The sequence below is a fragment of the Maniola jurtina genome, chromosome 11 (genome assembly GCF_905333055.1).
Source record: "Maniola jurtina chromosome 11, ilManJurt1.1, whole genome shotgun sequence".
Taxonomy (NCBI): domain Eukaryota; kingdom Metazoa; phylum Arthropoda; class Insecta; order Lepidoptera; family Nymphalidae; genus Maniola; species Maniola jurtina.
In genome coordinates, this window is record NC_060039.1 from 9,515,760 (window position 1) to 9,537,156 (window position 21,397).

General features: G+C 36.9%; 2 protein-coding genes and 1 long non-coding RNA gene across 5 annotated transcripts in view; 1 reads left to right on the forward strand and 2 right to left on the reverse strand.

Moving 5' to 3' along the window:
* Positions 1 to 124: 124 nt before the first annotated feature.
* On the reverse strand, positions 125 to 12,877 carry LOC123869627 (formin-2). 2 transcript variants are annotated; one of them, XM_045912608.1, is made up of 10 exons: positions 11,887 to 12,877; positions 9,859 to 10,023; positions 6,356 to 6,531; positions 3,816 to 5,796; positions 3,348 to 3,739; positions 2,909 to 3,118; positions 2,031 to 2,171; positions 1,562 to 1,745; positions 723 to 1,056; positions 125 to 336 (listed from the first exon to the last, which is right to left on the reverse strand). In XM_045912608.1, exons 1-10 carry the CDS (start codon positions 12,743 to 12,745, stop codon positions 228 to 230), a joined length of 4,551 nt encoding a protein of 1,516 aa, XP_045768564.1. In that variant the 5' UTR covers positions 12,746 to 12,877; the 3' UTR covers positions 125 to 227. The 2 variants fall into 2 exon arrangements, with proteins under 2 accessions (XP_045768564.1, XP_045768565.1); XM_045912609.1 differs by lacking the exons at positions 9,859 to 10,023; positions 11,887 to 12,877 and adding an exon at positions 7,841 to 8,391.
* LOC123869647 lies at positions 561 to 17,863 on the forward strand. The gene is made up of 3 exons (XR_006796933.1): positions 561 to 645; positions 12,002 to 12,004; positions 17,854 to 17,863. It is a non-coding gene; the product is annotated as an uncharacterized LOC123869647 (long non-coding RNA).
* Positions 6,345 to 21,397, reverse strand: part of LOC123869628 (hemicentin-2-like) — a 42,645-nt gene continuing 27,592 nt past the window's right edge. The window contains exons 12-13 of one of the 2 annotated variants that reach the window (XR_006796932.1): positions 15,370 to 20,963; positions 6,345 to 6,355 (exon numbers count right to left, since the gene is read on the reverse strand). Coding sequence is in view for 1 of the 2 variants with exons in the window: in XM_045912610.1 (XP_045768566.1) it covers positions 20,794 to 20,963 (170 nt within the window). In the remaining variant the exon portion in view is untranslated. Of the gene's footprint in view, positions 6,356 to 13,992; positions 20,964 to 21,397 lie in introns of those variants that run through there. The other variant, XM_045912610.1, reaches the window with a different exon arrangement.

A 21,397-nucleotide genomic window follows, 5' to 3' on the forward strand; every position in this document is an offset into this window, starting at 1 on the left:
ATATAGTTACAATAAAAAATAGTGATGCATCAAGCTTTTACTGGGCAGATATGATTAGTTAAAAATCACATTGAGATGAGATCTTCTGCAAGTTTAGTTTTGTATAAAAATGCATGTAACAATATTCATTTACAAAATCTATTTTTAATGTATATTTAAAAGCATCCATAAGTTAAATTTGCAACCACTTCAAACAATATTTTAATCTAGTTAATGCATTACAAAATTCATTTTCTAGCACTGGATAACTTTTGTAGACGAGCTTTCAGTCCACCTTCTTTCTTGGGTTGAGTATTCGCTTTCCGTTCACATTGAAGCTTTTTGGTTTCTTTAAGTCTGAAACAAAAAAATGCTTAAGTAAATAAAGCTTTTGTTTAAGTTTAGTTGTTTTCAAGAGGCCGTGCCTCAGCTCTTTGGGGGGTTTGTCTTATGCTTAAGTTTCAAGTAGTAGACCCTTTAAATTTAAGAAGTCGTAATATTTCAGAACACCTTGCTTAAACTGCTTGCTTCTGGGTTTGATATTTCTAATCATTTCGATTTTGCTTTATTTACGTGTTTGGTGCTTTGCGTATGTGATCTTTCATTATCGCAAAACGCCACAATTTTGATTTTGGCATTTGGTTTTTGGCATTGTGCATGTAAACTGTTTTGACCTATCATAAATGCCTGTAAATAAGCCTACATAGAATAAATGGCGGAGTTTGGATGAAGTAGTAACTCACTTTTCTTTAATAGCAATCTGTTCCTCCTTTTTAAAAATATCTTTAAAATCGGTACAAAATGATGTCCACAATGAAAAGAATTCTTTTGGCTCGCAGTCATCAATTTTGCCATTCTTTGGGGAATACTGGTAGAACTTCACAGTTGCAATGAATTTATTTCGACATTCACACATATTCTCATTTTCAGTCTTTAGTTTTTCTTCAGCTGCATTTAGGAAGGTTGTCATCTTATCTTTGAATACATCGAGTCTCTTCGTGCATTCGCCGCTTGCATTCTCATCTCCTTTTTGTGAGGCATCAGTCTCAAGTACTTTCTCCATTTTTTTTCGGCACTCTGTAATAGAAACAAATTAAATATATAAGATACCTATTAAATGACTAAACCTTTCAATTACAATAATGATTTGTAGTTCAAACATTTTCGTCAAACAGCCACTCTTATAACTGTTGCGTTTTTAGAAATTGTATAAATGAATACTAATATTTGAATATTGTAAAAAAATATGGTTGTCGAGGGATGTATGGCCTAGACAATACATACCAATTGATTGCGATTGAAAAGCAATATTGACCTGAATAGTTTCCCCGAATAGTGTCTCGGAGAGCACGTTAAGAAGTCACCCGTCGGTGTCGGTTATTATCATTAACAAGTGATGATAGCGAAGAGTTGAAATGTTGTTCTCTATTAGAGTTGTATGCTGAAGGATCTGGTAACCCACCGCATTATTAATATTATCACAAAAGAACTTCCTACAATTATCTGGTTAATGGAAAGCGGTGTCATCCCTCGGTAACGAGGGATACGACGCACAGAGATAAACAGTTATCAAGTAAGTCACCATCAAGATTAGTCCTGAGCGTGGCGAGGCTGGCGGCGACATCCGCGAAGTCAAGCGCGGCGGCGCGCAGCACGTCGCCTGGCTCGGGCACGGGCAGCGCGCACGCGCCGCTCAGCGCGCCGCCGCACGCGCGCATGTACGCGCGCACGATGAAGTGCAGCAGCGTCACGTTCGACTGCTTCGACTGCAATTGGAAACGACATTGTCACTTGCGTACAACGGACGGTAATCTTTATTCTCCCTGGGGAAGTTTCCGACCTTAAACGTTTCCATCAGTTGTGCAGTATGGACGGTAGACAATGTTTAAGTGCGGAAAAGAAAACCAGGAATCTTTCTTGTGTTCTTAAAAACAAAAAGTTGGCAGTGATTTTAAAACCTAAATCCACGCGGGCTAAGTCGCGAGTATCACCTAGTTGTATACAAAATCTTATTCTCTAATAATAATTTCAGAAACTTTCACTTTATTTACCTTTACATCTTTTAGTTTCGAAAGTATCTCCAGTCCAAAACCGTCTGCTTGTCCTCTTTGTCCATTGCCGCCATTCATATAGTTGCCGATCGCCAAGATAATAGAAAATAAATGCTTCAGAGATTCATTGGTCATGAGGAACTAAAACAAATACAACAGATGGTGCAGATTGATTGATGTCGAAGATTTCTATAAAAATCTTCAACAACTTAGAGTTGTTAAAGATTTTTATAGAAATCTTATCTGGGACAGACATTCTTCACAACATATTCGTAACTATTGGCAGAGTGAACAAGAGTATGGGAACTTTCGATTTGATCCTGAAGCGACGATATGTCAAATATTAGGCTATGGTGACGTAAAATTAAAGAAAAATAGGGCTACTTTAGGGCTACCTGCATCAAATGTATGTACTAAGATCTGACGCCTGCCAGTGACGTCGAAGCCTCGACGTTTCGTTTGAAGTTCCCTAACTGTCGTGAACTGTACTATTGGTGAAAATAAAAAAAAAATCTGTTCAACACTATTTTGAGAATAGTGATTTGAATTGATACCTACTTTAACATAAAAGGTTAATAATTCATCATATTGTATTTTTTTTTAAGATCTAAAGTTTTAAGGCGAGTGGCAAGGTGAAACAGTGCTTCTTAATTTTTATATTGTGTTTATTTCCTTACTAGACCAGACTACCAATCTATGGAAGCCATTTTAAGTAGGGAAAAATAACGAGACTACAATGCCTGAGTAGGTCTAGACTCTAGAGAGATGTTTAGGCTCCATTCGCTATTGAAAATCTATTAATTTTGTCAATAAGTAGTTTAACTAGCAATCCTTGAAAAAGATCCTTTATCACTACAATAAATAAAATATAAATTTACCTCGCAAGTATGTTTCAAGTTATCCAATTTGTGCATGATTGTATTTACAGCGTCATCGAATTCCGCCTGGAATGTAAAGCAGGATATTCTCTCAGCAAAATGATGTATTCCAGAGAGATCATGTAAAAAGGCTTCTGGCTTATCCAACGGAGTATCAGGTTTGTTAACTAAATGTTCCTTTATGAGCATTAATTCTTCAGGAGTAGCTCTCTGTAAGAGGTATTTATTTAATGTTATGATTATATGCAGTTTACTTGTTAGGTTGGGTTTAAACTTTTTAAATCCTTTGATCACAGGTAGTATTCGCAGAGCAATCGCTATGCAACAAGCATAATGTTAATAACCAATATAGTGCATTTTTCCAAACCTACTATGTATTTCACTGTCTTATCTAGGCAGGAATATAATCAAAGCTATATATAATTAAATAATTTCGTACCAATTCATAAATTTGTTGCAAGGCTTCTAAACTGACAACTGATGTATCGAAATTGTATATTGCATTTTCGATTTCTGAAAACTCCACATGTAAACTTTGGGCGAGTATACCAACATTTTGAGATCTTTTGCTATCTAAAATTTTTATTGGCTGGATTTTAGTCTTCACTTCGACTTTTTTCTTAACTGGGGCTTTGACGACTTGTCGCGAGAACAGATCTGTGAATTCATCGATGTTGTCTATCCTGGCTTCTTCAATTTCTAACCACAATGGTTTAAAACTTGACGATTCTGCCTCACCCTGACAGGTTGGTGGTGATGGTGCTGCTAAAATTCGAGTCCAATACAGAGGTCTCATAGGCGCCGTTGGTTTTATCGGAGGTTTCCGCAGAGCTAAAATTAAATAAATTTGTCTTTAAAAATAACATTTTAACATGATGGAATATCAACTTCAGCATCTTCTACTTACTAGCTCTTTGCATATTCCACCCTCCAACGGGAGGTGCTGGAAAAGGTGCAGGTCCAGTATGGCTAGCGGCTATCGGTGGTGGGGCAGGGACGCCAGGTATCGGAGGAGGAGGCGGTCCTAGTCCCGCCATAGGCGGTGGAGGTGGTCCTATGCCAGACATCGGGGGTGGGGGAGGACCTATTCCTGGCATTGGTGGAGGTGGAGGACCCATTCCAGGCATCGGAGGTGGTGGTGGACCCATTCCTGGCATTGGAGGAGGTGGAGGACCCATTCCTGGCATTGGAGGAGGTGGAGGACCCATTCCTGGCATTGGAGGAGGTGGAGGGCCCATTCCGGGCATAGGAGGAGGTGGAGGGCCCATTCCTGGCACTGGGGGAGGTGGAGGAGCCATTCCTGGCATTGAGGGAGGTGGAGGAGCCATTCCTGGCATTGGAGGAGGTGGAGGGCCCATAGCAGGCATTGGTGGGGGTGGTGGGGGACCCGTTCCTGGCACTGGAGGAGGTGAAGGGGCCATACCTGGCATTGGAGGAGGTGGAGGGGCCATACCCGGCATTGGAGGTGGTGGGGGTGCCATACTCAGCATTGGGGTTTGTTGACGGCCCATTTCTGGTATTGAGGGTGTTGGAGTGTCCATGTCTGGCATGGATAGTGATAGAGGTGAGGGTGTTGAAGGTTGAGCATGTTTGTTATCTGCTGATGGCCCCACAGAAGATTTTTGTATTGATTCAACAATATCTCCCTTATTGATTTGTGATTGTTTATTTGTAGATGGGGAGGATTCCATTTTAGATGTGGTAGAATTTTTCAATGTTGATGATTCAAAATCTTGTATTGATATTTCTTTTTTGATTGTTGATATAGGACTTGGAGTTTTATTTGTTCCAGGCATAGGAGGTGGCGATGGGGACATACCAGGCAGTGGCGGTGGGAGCTGACCTGCATCGCTTTCTGAGAGTTGATTACTACTCAATCTAGATAAACTTGATTCTACTTCTGATAATTTCAAAGAAGGATCCACTTCTGAAACCAATTGAGAAGTTGGTAATTCTGATGAAGATTGACTTGCAGCAGCAATTGTTTTCATAGTTTTCATATCATTTTTCTTGAAAAGAACTTGAGCAGAAGTTGAAGAAATGATTGAGTTTGTAATATTTTTCACATCTTTATCTTGTCCAAATATATCCATAGATTTGTTACTTTTGTCACTCAATAGCTCGGTTGTTGTGCTTAAAAAAGACTCAGATGAGCTTTCACATTCAATATTTGATTCATCTGATTTCATATGTTGATCATAATTTTTAAGATTCATACATAAGATTTCTGTTCCTCTGTCACTTTTCATTTTATTATCATTGGGAATGTTATCCTCTATCTCATCTTTCCAATATGACTTATTATAATCTCGACTTTTGTTTAATTTACAATAATTTTCTATTTTTTCAGATCTGTATTCAGGTTTCCCTTCAATGTCTTTACCAAGTAAATCATGTTGGTAATCTAATCTACTTATTCCTATTGTTGTATCCATATTTACATTTGTTCTTACATGGGAATCATCCTTAGATGTATGTATCACAGGTGTAGTAGCCAGCCTACTTATTTCATCACCATTGCATGTTTGTACCTCTTTGCTAACTAAATCATTTTTGTTACTATATGATAAACTTTCTTGAGAAGTTATTAAAGAATTTTGAAAATTTTTATTCTTTAAACTAAATTGAGCGCTGGTCTTGATATTTTCTAATTGAGTTTCTAATTCTAATAGTTTTCTTTTGAGGTCTGATATTACAATTTTAGCTTTAACTAGATCACTTATTTCCTCAGTGAATTCATACTCTTTATTACTAACATCAACATCTTGGTTTTGCTTTGTTAGTAAAGTATCTCTTTCAGGAGGCCATGTAGATCTATCAATTTTTCCCGGGGTAACAGGTTGGGAGGCTGGCAACTCCATGTGAGACCAATAATACATTAGGTTAGGCTGAAATAAAACAATTATTAATATATATATTCAAATAGTAAAAAATATGTTCAATATGGCTATATATTGAACATATTTTATATAGCTTTACTGAAACTATTATTAGATAATGTAAAGATATGCTGTAATAATTTTTCTATTAGAAGTCACCAATATTTCATAGTGAATCTATCCACGCATGCTGCCGAGGATTTGTACCTACTGCTTTAAAATCCTATCTCCACTTACAATTGAGTGAGTTTAGTATTCAAGCAAATAAAGCCAGTTTAATTTTTGGATCCTCTTTTTGTTTAAAGTTGCTATTTCTATACCAACTTACAATAACTCATAATACTTATCTACTTTGTAATAAAAACAAGGCCTTTATTGGAAGAATATTCTTCCTATGTTCACTAACAGCTATAATACAGTACTAATAATTTATTAATACATGATTAAGCCAACTATATTTTTGAAAAAAATGCCCTATTTTCTAACCACTATAGCCTTATCTTGCTTATAACATGTTTTTGTTTCACTTTGCTCAGGGTTATAATGAAGTTTTACTGTAGGTACCTACCTTAAAAATGTTCTCTGTGGGTGCATCTTTATCAGAAATCTGCTGTAGCACGCCAGCTGCCAGGAGGTGAGTGCAATATTGAACTCCAAGTGTTTTCAAATCTTGACAACTTAGGGAATGTTTTAAATGACTATCTTCCGATATTGATGAAAGAAACCAGTTGAGAAGCATCTGCCCTGAAATTCAAAACAATTAAAACATCAGAACTTAACATGAAAAGTCTGACGAGTTCCTTGTAATAATAATTAAAAACGATAGCAAGAAAGATACGAGCTAAGAAAATATTAAGTAAGTACAGAACTTTCCATTGTAAATAAATTAAATTATTTTAAGTACTGTTTTAATCCATAATATGAAAATAATAGACCTTCTATACCTGTCGCACAATTCGTAAATTAGTAGGTTTTATTACCAAAAAATAAAAATGAAAAAATAGGTACCGTAGGTACCCCATTCTCCAGTGAAGTTTATTTTTATCGAATTTAAATTTAAATGTCAAAGTCACTCTTTTTTTTTCCCCCTCTCGTCTGGCTTTACAAAGATTAGCCAATGTCAAGTTTGTAGTTATTTGTAACGAGTTAGTTAAACTATACAAGTATGGATCCCGTCTGTGCCGGCGCTCGCCGACATACGCACGGCACCCCCTTAAAGCGCTTGATCCAGTCAGTTTCAACAAAAAAAAAAAAAACACTCCAAAAAGGCACAACACGCGCGCCAGCAAACGCCACCACAGACGAAGTCATTTTGACGTTTGATGTTGAAACTGAAAAGTTGCCAGCTAAGTAAGAAAGACCATCATTATGAAGACCATGGACGTATTAAGACCATGAATGCCATGAACAAACTGACTGGGGGTTCCGTAGACCGTAGCTCGGATAGAACCTTGTTATACATAGGCACCTATTTACCGATATTTGGTTATTAATCTACCTCAAAAACAAATCTCTTTATTTAGACCGTAAAACTTCGCAATTTATTTCTTATTTTTTTCTTATTTCAATATTTTTCGATTTCGAAAATATTTTTCCTGTAAAACATCTGTGGACTTTTCTTTAACGCATTTTAAGGAGATAAAAAAAGAAAAGGTAATTTTTTTGTCATTTTTAGGGTTCCGTACCTCAAAAAGAAAAACGGAACCCATATAGGATCACTTTGTTGTCTGTCTGTTTAGTGAAGTCCTCGCCTACGGCTCGGCCTTCAAACTCATACTCGACCTGCAGTTAATTCCCGGCCTTTGCAATAAATGCGTTTGCGCCTTGTTTACGCATCGTTCATTCGATTGAGTTGATTTTATGATATTGTTATGGGCATTTGCAGGAACCTCCCGCTCTGACGGGAAGGTTCCTGACTTCTGACATAGTATAAATTATAATAGCTACCATCAACTTACAATAGTAATAGATTATTATCCCTAATAAATAATAATAATCAGTGGGTATCACGCACCCGCATATTATTATAGGCAATAAATAAATTATAACTTACGATGGCTAGGTATCCCAAGTACATTAATTTTTGATAAATTTATTCTCCACACAGTTTTACTTGTTTCTTCACTAATTACCATTATCGTAGTTCGTGTTCTTAAATCCCACACAACCTCCATATTTAAGTATTCGCCGTATACAGATAAAAACAATTTTGACCAACACTTTGTTTTGTTAGTTTTGAAATTCAACTTTTTGAGGGCACATAACACATATGCACTTCTATTTATTGGCAATTGTTTTGGTTTATCTTTGGATGTATAAATTGTTTCAGCGCCAAACCGCGCTTTATCATCAGTATGGAGGCCTAGGATGGTCACGATATCTATAATACGCTTTTTCGTAGGCCGATTGTTACACAATAACTGAACGTAGTTATACTGTGAGAAAGAGGTAGCAAAGTTGACTCTGTTGCTTGAGAGCTGCATTATATTTTTATTGTACAACACCGCGATCGGAGAATCAAAGAACTTATTTGGTCACGTATTCACTACGATGCGAAATGATTTGCTTTTGATAAAGACTACCCATTAACGCTACCTGCCTAGATTAGGCAATTAAAGATAAGTAGATAAGCGTTTTATCTTTGTATTCATCATTAGCATTTGCGTGCAACTTCGTCCGCGTGTCCTACAAAGGAACTTTGCATTTTCGTGCAATAAAAGAAAGCTACATACAAAACTCAAAAATTAACTTCTACCTCTTTATATAGATAAAGTTGGTATGTAGTGTATTCTGCAAACGCCATTTAAATAAGAGCATGTATGATTTGATTTGGTTATTATTTATGAACCTTCAGGTGCCAGGATCGACTAATTTGTGAGAATAGTCGATACTTTAATTAATTTCTTAAACTGGACCTTTTCAAGTAAAGATTTTTATATAAACCTGTGAGGATGATACTGCCACTGTCGGAATCAGAATGCCATAAGCCTACGTTATCGTATTAGTTTATAAATTGCGAAAAACCAAATTAAATTTGAATTTCGCGGGCAGGCCGGTCGCTTCGCCCTTAATGGTAAAGGAAAACATTGAGAGGAAATCTGCATCCCTGAGAGGTCTCCATAATGTTCTCAAAGATGGGAGAAGTCTGCCAATCCGTTCTTGGCAAGTATGGTAAACTATGGCAAAATCATGCTTATTTTGTGAGGAGATCTGTGGTCAATAGTGGCCGGTGATGGATCATCATCATCAACCCATCGCTTTACTGGCTATCTTAATAAGCAAAAAACAACAGATTTAATGTTTACACTTTTTATCATGTATGCATACAATAGTAGTAACGTATATTGTATCCATATTAACATAATAAAACCGTAGAATTATTATTCATCAAGTCATTATACCAATACGGATTACGGTTACGGAGTACGGACAATTTCTACTTTCTTGTTTCACTTTAGAAGCATAAATTATGGCTAATAAAGAAATATCTAATGCTAGTTTTTCTCTCGGCTTTATCCGCGGTACGTACTCGTATGCAGTTTATATAGCGTATGTAACTTCTGGATAAAGTAGCTTTATTATGCCGAAAGAAATTTTAAAAATTATAAAAATCGGTTCAGTAGTTTCAGAGTGTATCGATAACAAACAAACAAACTAATTTTTCCTCTTCATAGTCATTGTCAGTAGGTATAGATATAAAAATTAATGAATGTCTGTTTATCCGTTTCTCGTATGTCTCCCTTGCATTTTGCATTAGCAGCTCGCACGTCGTTCATTCGATTGGATTGAAACTTTTTAAGTAGGTACTTAAACTATATTACACTATACCTAGGTATATGTACATTTTACATTTTTACGGGCAATTGCTGAGACAACAACAACCCCCCCTCCCCTTATACTTACTCATTAGTCATTACGGACAACCTGGCTACTTGGAAGTCTATTTTACCTTAATACAGGAACTCGGATAACGAACAAGTTTTATCGTACCTACGTTAAATCTTTTTCAAGCACCTCCTTCAATTTTGCTATGGGCTCTCGGACTAGTAAGAACAAAGTTAATTTACAAACCTTCGAATTTTTCATACAGTTGAAAATCCAACTTCTCGGGTACAAACTTTGGGCGCACCACTCGCGACTCCGTGTGCTTATCGAGAGTGAGCGACGCAACTTTGCGGAGTACGTTCGAGTCAGACATGGGCACGTCGCTAACACTGGAGTGACGACGGTCGTTCTCTGGAATATGGTTTTATTTATTTATTTGGAAAACTTTAATGCACACACAAACATTACATACAACAAAAAACATTAGGGGAAACTATACTAGATGTTGCAAAGGCGGCTTTATTGCTCTATCAAGCTCTTACAGGCAGACAGGTTACAGGTTTTAATTTTACGGCATAAATTATTATTTTTCTAAGGTTTGGTCTAACGATTCCTATCGTAATCAATAATTAATACATCAACAGCAGTTTCTACTTCTTGAAATTATTCTTCTACTCGGACAGGTTGTTGTTCGGCCTAACATAGGTATATAAATAATAAGTATGTATCTTACTACTTTCTAGGTACTTTATGATGTTACCTCTAGAGTACGAAAGTCGTTAATATTAACTAGATAATCTGGACATAACGGGGTTCAATACGAGTGCGGAATTATAATTATTAATGTGAAGTACCTAGCATCTATCACAGATGATTCCGTAGGTACCTACTTGCTTAAATACAGTGAGGTTCAGACAACACATGTTATTATACCGTTATTTTGGGTATATTTATAGCTACGTAAAAAGAAAATAATACTAAGTAAATCCGACTCATTAATTAATGAGAGGCTCCAGAGTGTCAAGTTTTGTAAATGGGTTACGCCAGAAGACTCGCTTGTCCCTTCATTTAGCTTCATCTGCTCGACCTTCGTTTCGTTACGCATACCACCTTCGGTCCACTCGGCTTTTGACCCCTTTCGTAAGCTTGTGGTTGTGGCTTCGCTCTTTACAAAAAACCGGCCAAGTGCGAGTCAGACTCGCGCACCGAGGGTTCCGTATTCGGGTAATTTTTCTGACATTTTGCACGATAAATCAAAATCTATTATGTATAAAAATAAATAAAAATCTGTTTAAGAATATACGGGTAAAGCCCTTGCATATGATGCCCCTTGGTATAAGTTATCTTACTTTGAAAATTGAAACACATTTCAAAAAAAATGTTAATGATGTAACGTCAAATTCACGGTTTTCGGATTTATGCCTTTACTTGTGCTATAAGAGCTACCTACCTGCCAAATTTCATGATTCTAGGTCAACGGGAAGTACCCTATAGGTTTTCTTGAAAGACACGACGAACGGACGGACGGACGGACAAGCCAGTGTGAGTCAGAGTACTTAGATTTCATTTAGGACCACATTCGATCTAATTTTATCCATTATTCATGAACATATAGATGGTTTAGGTAATCCAACATAAAGCCTTATTCATCATCATCATGATCAACCCATCGCCGGCTCACTACAGTGGACGGGTCTCCTCCCAGAATGAGAAGGGTTTTGGTCATAGTCTACCACGCCTCCTCAAAACCCCTAAAGCCCCTATTTATTTTGAATCTAACGAATGCTTGGTCATTAGACTGCAGCTTACCTAGGGAATCTCAGCATTATCTGCTTAACTAGTTAATCTGAATAATGAAATAATAGCGACTCTACCAGGTAGGTAGGTAGTCTGCGGATTAAATAGTTACTCTCATCTCTAACTGGTTTACGTACTTTAGCAGTAACAGATATATATATTATGTCATAATATGTATCTGTAAGTGAAGTAGTTGGTTAATGTTTATAATGATAGCTTAGTTAATACAGTTTACTAGAAAACTGTAAAATACCTATGTTATTTTAGAATGATAAGTGTTCACATAGATAAATAATCATTATCACATAAGATGAAAATATGATAAACCTTTTGATTGACATAGGTACTACTATATTTTAGACTACTTAAATAGGTAACGCTTTAAAATAGAACTTCAAAAGTAGTAAATATATAAAGATAATAATTTTTATAGGGAATTAATAATTTCTAAGAGGGAATTTTAAAGTAGATACTTACCGTTGTCTAGAATATTGAGAGAGCTCTCAGCGGCAACAGGTGGCAGTTCAACTTTTCGATGTCTGGAAATAGTGAAGGAAGTCTGCCCCGGACTCGGCTTTAGCCGGTTATCCAGAAAGTCGTGGTTGCACTCATGGTCCTTACGATCTAAGGAATCGTCTCTTGCGCTCGATATTATCGCTCCCATAATATTTTCCTCTCTGCCACTAGTGTCATCAAATACGTCACTTTTTACTTCTTTTTCCAAATTATCACCGGAGATCGGCGAAAAGGTGTCATCGTGTGGCATTTCGGCAACTGGCGCACGACAGGTGCCGTCGGCCGTCAGAGGCGCGCTGTGCGCGAGCGCATCGTTGTGCGCGCGCGTCGGTTCGTCGTGCGCGCTGTCGCTCTCCGCGGAGTAGTAGCACTGGTTGAGCTCGACGGCGAGCGGCGTCAAGGGGTCCGTGAACACTGAGTCGGACGAGGATGGGTCGGCGGGCGAGGCGGCGGCGGCGGCGGCGGCGGGCAACTGGTCGCGGGTCGGTGACCGGCGCTCCGGGCGCTGCGGCTCGCACCTGGTCACCGTTACCTCTGACTGCACGCCTCGTTCCGCGCCCCGCTCGTACCGGCCCGATGTTTTGAACACGCACTCGACCGTATCGTTACCCGATGCCTCAATAGCTTCATTGTTATCAGATTCTGATGTTTTATCGAGTTCTCTATCGGCGATCTCTCGCTTGCCGGTGCTCTTTTTACGCCCATGTTTCTTGCCTTCCTTCCCAGAACTTTTTCTGTTTAGATTTCTTATGAAATGTTTCCCCTTCGCGGGCGACTTTCCGGTTTTGTAGGGTTTTTCACCAGTCTGCGTATTGCCCATTTTTGTATAAAACTTGAAAACTTATAACAAAAACCTTCCACTTTTCCAAAATTAAGTAATACTTGTGCGTACAGTAGCCTACTAATTCACACGATAAATTAAAAAGGACTTCTATTCTAGCCTTTCATTCTGTCAACTTGCCTTTGAATGAAACACCGCAGTTGCGCAGTTGGGACCAGTCGAAAATCAATAATTTGGGGTATTTTTATAGGACTCTTATAAGTGACTTTTCTACTAGATAAATAAACTTTTAAATCTAACAATTTATTCGTATTAATATCAATTTAAAAAAAAATTACGCCCCATATATTTTATGGTGTCATTATTCTTTTTGCAATTAAAGGTATCAAGATTAGATAGGTAAACATTATGTTTCGACATCTAGCATCTATGAATAAAATATACCTACTCTGTAAGAAGTTCGGTGACATGGAGCGATTGGAGCACTCGCTCGCTCGCTCACGCTCGACTTGGAGAGACCATGAAGAGCTCTCTTAAATGCTTAGTCCAAAGAAGGAACTTAATTTTACGAATTCGGCTTAGGACTAGACAACCCTGAATTACCTATGTATTTACCTATATATTTCCAGTATTTCCCCATGTATTTGTCTAGGTACCTATAAAGATAGTACTGTCTAACGACAATTTATACCTACCTAGTCATAAAAATATAGATATTTGATACATATGCAATGAAAAACATCTGAAACCTACCTACTAACATATCCTAAGTTTCAGAACCTAGGACGTACTTAGGTACTCATTGGCACAAATTATAAGTTTGATAATAACATGTAGCTTAAGCTGTATTAAAGGTAAGAGCATACATAAAGAGCGCAAGCGCTCGAGTATGATCGAACAAAAGTATAAGCGGAGATTTGACTTAAAACGTTAGTTGTACGATAATAATAATATTATTCACCTCTATAGATTATGCCTAAGGGCCGGCGCACATATGGCGTAGCGCAGCGCAGAGCATGCCCGCGAAGTTTTCTAAAGACATTACGCGAATTTCTACCAGAGAAAGCGCGAGCACGCGCGGGACTGCGCGCGGATGCGCGAATATCCGCACAATTGATTTTAGATATTATTTCAATGAGGACAATGTCGATAATATTTTGATTGTGAAAAATGCTCTGCGTTGCGCTCTGCCATATGTGCGCCGGCCCTAAGAATCTACCTAATAATATTATCTAGTTTTTCCGCTATCCGGGAAAAGAAATCCTTTTTAAAATAAATACAAAAAGTCAGTGAGAAACATTTATTTTCCGAACGTTACAGTAGTAGGAAATAAACTAAATCAATATAATATTTACAAAGTGGTTCCACAAATTCATTTTATTGTTGCAACAGATAAGTATAATGAATATTATGAACTTATATCTAAAATATGGCGTATTTTCTTTCGATTAACGTTTGGCGTCCTAAGTACAGTAATCCTTAAAAAATATGCATGTTCTTACATCTATAATTTACAAAAAGCATACCTATCTAATTACCTGAATAATTGTAATATCTTATTAATCAAACATCAGAATTTATAGTTGTTTTGGCGCTACTAAATGAGTCACGGTTTATTAGATAATGCTTAAATATACTTACGGGACTCCAGATCGAGTAATATGTTAAAAACTTTTATAACATAAAACATCCACAATTTAACATTGTTATATAACATGTGGTCAAGATAACTGTTAATGTTATACAATAATGAAATATGTATTTGAAAACATGTTTCAGGACGCACCTTTAGAATATACAGGACGTATTGTTAAGTCTTGTACGTCTGATGCTAGGATATCAAGTCTGCTTAGCATAAAATCAAAATTGCTTTTTCCAATTGTTATTACGTAGTTTAAGACTAGAGATTTGCGCAGTTTTGAAAAATTGAATAATGAGTATTAAAATAATGTGTGGATGTTATGCGCAGGAGTATTGAGTATCAATTTAATGCACAAAGCAGTAAATCAGCTTATTTCTGTTTGAATTAAATACTAAGTATTACTGTACAGTCAAGAACAGAAGTCATATATGTGATTTTTTTATATTTTTTTACTAGGTAAAGTAAAACAACATAAAAAAGTTTTGGAAGGTTATCAAAAACTACGGACCTATTTCGAAGATTACTTTTATGAAAATTTATTTCGGAACTTCGATTTGCATTTGCGACCTCGGATGACCATCTTCATCTGCTCCTCGTATTAAAACAGAGAACTGTGGCATAGAAAGCTAAACACTTACTTTTATTAGACAGGTTTCTATAATTCTGAGAGTGTGAATTACCTTGTGAAGAGAATGCTACTAAATATACATAATTTAAAAAGTACCTAACATTTAAATTAGAATTTTTGATCCGTGTTCTTAAGTACGTTCAGAGTTTCCTAAATACCTTCTTTTAAACTAGGAAAGAAAAAAGCGAGGAACATTTTCTGTGAGTTTTGATATTGACTGTACTTTCAAAAAATATAATGAGGCAAAAATTGTAGTAAGTATGCAGTTAATTTTATGTACTAGCATGAATTTTTTTTACATCGTAAATATTTTTCCACAATGGATCCATAGGTATCTTAAAAAGTAAACACAGATTAATATAACATTGATACCTATTTGAAACAATCTTCTACCTTTGTACCTACTTACTATTATTACAGTAGGCACAGACGGTTGATGTCATATATTTTGCATGTAATAAGTACATTTTCGACAGTAGTAAGTACAGTGGGTAAATTATTTTCTTTATTAAAAACGTTTTGAAACATGTTATATAACCATCTTATGTTATATAGTTTAGACTAGACTAAAGATTTATCATAGTCATCTAGACGCACCTTTATAGGGGGCTTTGATAGTGCTTTAGAACCTCGTAAATACCTAATGTAAGGACCCAAAGTATAATGTCTAATGTATAAAATGCAACTTTTACCGTTATCTGATAAAGGTAGGTACCTATATGCTTACAGTGTATATTCAAGCACCAGCAAAAATAAACCTACGTCATTTAAGAGAAGGCAAGTTCATACATAACAATGAAATTGTAGGAGGTTAATACAAATCTTATGTTATGTACATTGTATATTTTATTATTATATCTGGAGGTTAAGTAATTTAGAAGATATACTTAGATATATTGCTCACAGGAAAAATTAAATCAAAAATTTCAACAACGGAGAGGCCTAATTTATAATAGACTATAAAATATCTATTACATTAAATTATAAAGTCAGCGTAATTTGAGTATGAGTAACTTAAAATTAACAAAGACACGGAAGGAAATTATATTGCTTTTAGTGCATCTAACATAATATTATATTCTTGATGAGTCAGTCCAATAAAATAGCACCTGTTTTATATAAAAAAGGAATTAAATCTACTTGAAAAAGGTGGGCCTATTTCGTTAATTTATGACAAAGAATACTTACACCTAGCTTAATGAAATGAGATTTAAGTATCGAGTTCATGTCAAATGTATCCAAACCTGGAAGCTATTCAACAAACATATAATATGTTCTAGTAATAAATTTTTTTTTTTAAGAACTAAGTATTTCTATGCTTACAAATAGTAAATACAACAAATAACTAGTATGTACCTAATTCTAAGGGTACATAAAACAGTAAAGTTAATAATACATAAATCATTAATTTGTGATTATTGCGTAAAAGCTGTCAATTTGATAGTATTTAAAAATACCTCTACGATTAAACGAAATATAACTAATATTAACTAACTAAACTTGAAAACAAGTTTTTGAAAAGCTACCTACCTAGGTACAGGTAGAATGCGAGATAAATGACATCTTGAGGATTGCGCGAACTATATAATTGTCTAAGTATGCCAACTGTAGCTAAAGTAAGAATCCACAATGAGATAACATAAGTATTTACAGGTGAGTACTGACTCAACTAGGAGTATTGATGTAATATAACAGTTTGAAATTTCATTTTGATTTAGGGTGAGTATACATTCCAGCGTTTACTTGTAAAAGAACCATCATTTCATCGAATGTGTCACCCTTTCACGAACCAAAAATTGAGCAGGACGATCGACGTATTTGTTACAACTTGATTTTACAAACCAACGAGCGAATTTGTGCTACATTTCGTCAAACAAAGACAAGCGCGGGCAAGTAATTTTAATAAATAAATAAATGTATTACCTAATAAATTATTTATTTTCAATGTAATTCGCGACTTTCAAATCCAACATTGAAACGTACACGCGAGACGTTGTATTCACCGTTCGTAGTAATAGTCACGGTGTACAGTGTACGCGGTAATGTTATATTACATGGAAGTTTTCTATAAAATGCTCTGGTGTATTCTGACCTTTATATTACAGTGCAGTACTGATCACAGGAACATTCGGCAATTATAAGCTGCTCATTACAGCAATGTTCAAAGTTGTATCATCATTCATTACAAATTTAAAGTGCACAAATGTAATGCTCGGCTTATCGTACGATATAACGTTCGAATCCTCGCTGTTATATTACAAGCGAATATTCCTGGTCAGTACTTAGTACGCACTTCAACTTAATGTCTATTATACGAGTAAGTACCTTTATATTTATTTAGGTACCTCGTGGCTGAAAATAAATGTACATAATTTTAAAAACCAGGCTCCGATGGCATTCATCTCGCGCGTCTAAAGCTTGAAATATGACTTTAATTAGGTATGATGTTAATTTGTGATTATTTCGATGTTAACATTTTGTAGTTCGTCTATACATTTGTAAAACCTAAAGAGGTGTAAAAAAGTCTAAAAATATAATATACTTACTTAAGTACTTACCTAATTTAAAAATTGATTGAATTTTTTCTAAATAAAATTTTTGTTTGATGTGTTCCAATCAATAATGGCACTAAAGTCAAGGAATGGATAATTTGATAATAACTACCTAGCATACTACGTTGTACCTATAGTAACGACAGGTCGAGATGGCAATCGGGGAATGAGGCGGGGGAGCGTGACGCCCCGTACACCACCACGTCACCCATGCTATCCCGCACCGGGTTAGCGCGCGGGCTGCGTGTACGGGGCGTCCCCACCCCGTTGCCATACTATAAATACGGTACTTACGAGTAGGTATGTAATTTTGAATTTTCTATAGCGGTGAAAATTATCCAGTCAGAAACAGGTCGTGTTCCTTGAATATTTTTAAAACTTTACCTACCAATTAAGTAGATATGTAGGTCTCTTAAGATAGCTAATGATTTGATGATATGCCAAATAAAAATTTCTCAGTTAAAGGTCTTATAAGTAAAATTAAAATCAATTAAGTAAGTACCTACATAAAATGAGTCATTTTAAATTAGTACACTATCAATCAGTGTATATATCCTAGACTTTATGCGTAGGTACGATGCACTACGTGGATTGCATAAGGCCGCAAGACCAGCAGGTGGCTCAACTACCGTCTCAAAAAATGCATTTTTCAGTACTTAGGTACTGAAAATACAGGTGTCGAGTGATTGCTGACGCGGGTGGTAACAAAATATGGTGCATCGATGTAAAAAAAATGCAGAATTCATCTCTTAATGTGACTTATTTGATTATAATGCGCCCGATACTGCTGATATCACACGTGCGACCGTGTGCGAACTCGGCATCCCATAGATCATCTTGAAGAAGAATCTAGTGTCTGCCCTTAGTATGCTTAGGAGAAAATTGACGGTGATACATTAAGTTTGTGTATGTAATTATTCATTATTTTAAAGAGATCATATATTCAATCATATTAGAAAATAATAATTAATAGGTAAGTATAATATATTTTCTATTAAGTACTCTCTTAATTCTTAACATACTTCTCAATGAATGATATAATACATACATATTACGATAGTGATACCGAATTGGCAGAGTAGATATTACACAGTAGGTAAGTATAGTGACTTGGAATTTTGGCAGTATAAAAATATTAACTAAAACTTAAACTAATTCCAACAATAAGTCTTTATATGAATTCCTAATTTAAATACATATAATTAAATCAGGCAGAAATTAAAACCTTAGTTTTAATTCATCATAAAATATAATCTTATACGCGTGGGATGGAACTGGACGCAACATTTAAGTCAGAAACACATACAACATGTCACCCGATTCAACGTCACGCAATGCGTAGTCGTATGAAAATAGCCGAGTTCAAACGCGGCCTCCTCATGAGGCTCAACTTGGCGTGCAAATGCAGCCGGCGGGGTTGTACCCCAGTCGAAACAAATAGGCATCCCTAGCAGTGGCGGACTAAGAGAGAGGCCAAGGGGGCCTCCAACCTTGAGAAGTTTAGAAAAATACCGAAATGTTCAGTGAAATAGAATAGGTTTGGAGTTGGAAAGCCTCATAAAAAACTAAAGAGTGAAAAGATACAAATAAGATCGTTTCTATAAAGTAAAAGAATTTTTTTCGCGTTCGCTACGCCTGCCGTTACATTTTATTATTAACAGAGAACGGGACCTCATTAAGCGATGCCACCCCGAGCCTCCGAGGAACTTAGTCCGCCGCTGATACCCAGGTGGCTACGCATATATACATATGTCGAAGGTATATTGTCAAAACCGTAGTATTACAATCTCACTAGTGATACTATAATTAAACGGTAGATTGTCAATTGACTTCATTTCTTACAATCGGCCTGGTTTTAGTGACATAATAAATATAGGTATATTATGAGTGAAGTTGGCAGTGGTAGACGTCAAGCGTTCTGATTGGACAATTCTTTTTCAACCAATATACCTGCGACATATACACTGGTTGCGCTACAAGGAAAAGCAACGCGTATCCAAACTAACCACAGCAGTCTCATGCTGCTGCGGTTCATTTGTAGACGCTTTTATCTATTTCTATTAGTACCTATGTATTTTAAGTAGGTCATTTGGATTAAAACGCGTTGCGTGGCGTCAAGATGGGTATAGTGTGTTAATAGTATGTTTCCACCTTAACATGACATGAATATGCACATAGTGAATGTAATGTGTTAAGTCGTATGATGAAGTTATTAGAGTGATCGAACTAAAAACCTGAAGTCCGAATCACCCACAACAAACCTCGAGAGCTAAAGCTGAGATTTATATAGCGCACTTTCATTTTGCTCAGACTTAAGTACTAATTCTTCATCGTAGGACTTGGCAGTTAAAACGCGACAGATTTAGAAATACATATGTAAATCTGTCTCGTTTTAACTCCGTCTTAAGTCTGAGCAAAGATGGAGCAAAGTCAAAGTACGGTTTATAGACCTTAGCCTAAGAATTGTTTGAGGGATTTTACACTGCAGATTGCGCAAGGAAGGTGCGTTGCTGCCAACGCCCTCTGTAGTGTAACATGCTTCATACAGTATGCAGGTGCAGACAGACTACTGTGTTATGGTGTCTGTCTGGCGTGACGATTAATAACCGGAGCAATTTGAGCGTAAGTGCGCTATGCCAGGACGGAATAGTGTCGTTATGTAAAACATGTCTTCATATAAAATGTTTTCAACGCTGATCGCCTTCTGTCACATCACACCACTCCAGTCTCCACAATACAGTACTTTATCTGCATCTTTACAAATTGTACACGCGTTCAGTGTAACGTTCTGCCATCATATATCCAGGACTTTACAAAGCGTAATACGGACTGTTGTAACTCTAAATCCTCCCTGAAAAATTCAAGGAAGCTGAAGGCATTGCACCGACGCGACGTACTACAATCGGAATAATCTCCAGCAGTGGAATGGAATCCAGAAATGGAATGAACACAAGATGTGTTTTTCCGAGCTGCCTCAAAAATCAAAACTGCCATCATGTGTAGCAGATGGGGATATGGACAATGCACTGCATCACATTGCTACAGTCTCAATTGTTGATTGGCTGAATTTAGAGTACCTATTCTTGATGCAACAATGCATTGTAGATACCTATAAGATTATAGCAGTGAAAGAGCGTCAGCCAATAGAGCTGATTGGGAACGTCACACTGCAACTCGTAGCTGCCAGTTTACCGAATCGATCCCCCTGTGGTCTTATGGTCTGGTGGTCGATATCTTGGTAGCAACTTAAGCGAGTGGAGGGTATTTAGACTATGATTTCGCGGATGACTCTGCGCGCGCGGGAGTTGGGCGTGGAGTAGCCGGACTCGAGCGACTCGTCGTAGCTGAGCGACAGGTGCGGCGGCTTCTCCTCCGCGCCGCCGTCCTCGCCGCCGTAGCTCTCCGGTAGACCGCTCACTTCGTGGTACGGAGACTCTGTGAATTACAAACAAAACTTGTTAACTTTCTGATGTTTCTCCTCTCCCTCTGCTTCGTATTTCTCATTTCTGAGGAGACGACCCTTTTCTATTAATCACATAATAGTAAGAGTTGTCGTGGAATAGTAATGTGGTGGGTTCCCAGATCGTTCCACATACTTATTCGAAAATAGGTTTCGACTCTTAGAGTTTTATTGTTATCAGATGTTGGTGATACTTGATAATAACCGGGACCGACGCCTTAATGTGCTCTCCGAGGCACAGGGGAATTAAAAAGAGCAAATCCCAAAGATGTATGAAATCTGTCAATCTAGTGAGTCGAGTACCTATGGCCTAAGCCCTTCTTATTGTGAAGGAAGACCCGTGCTCATAAATAGCAAGCTTAAGAACAGGTGGGTTACCAGATGTTATGTGATTACCGCTTGCAGTACT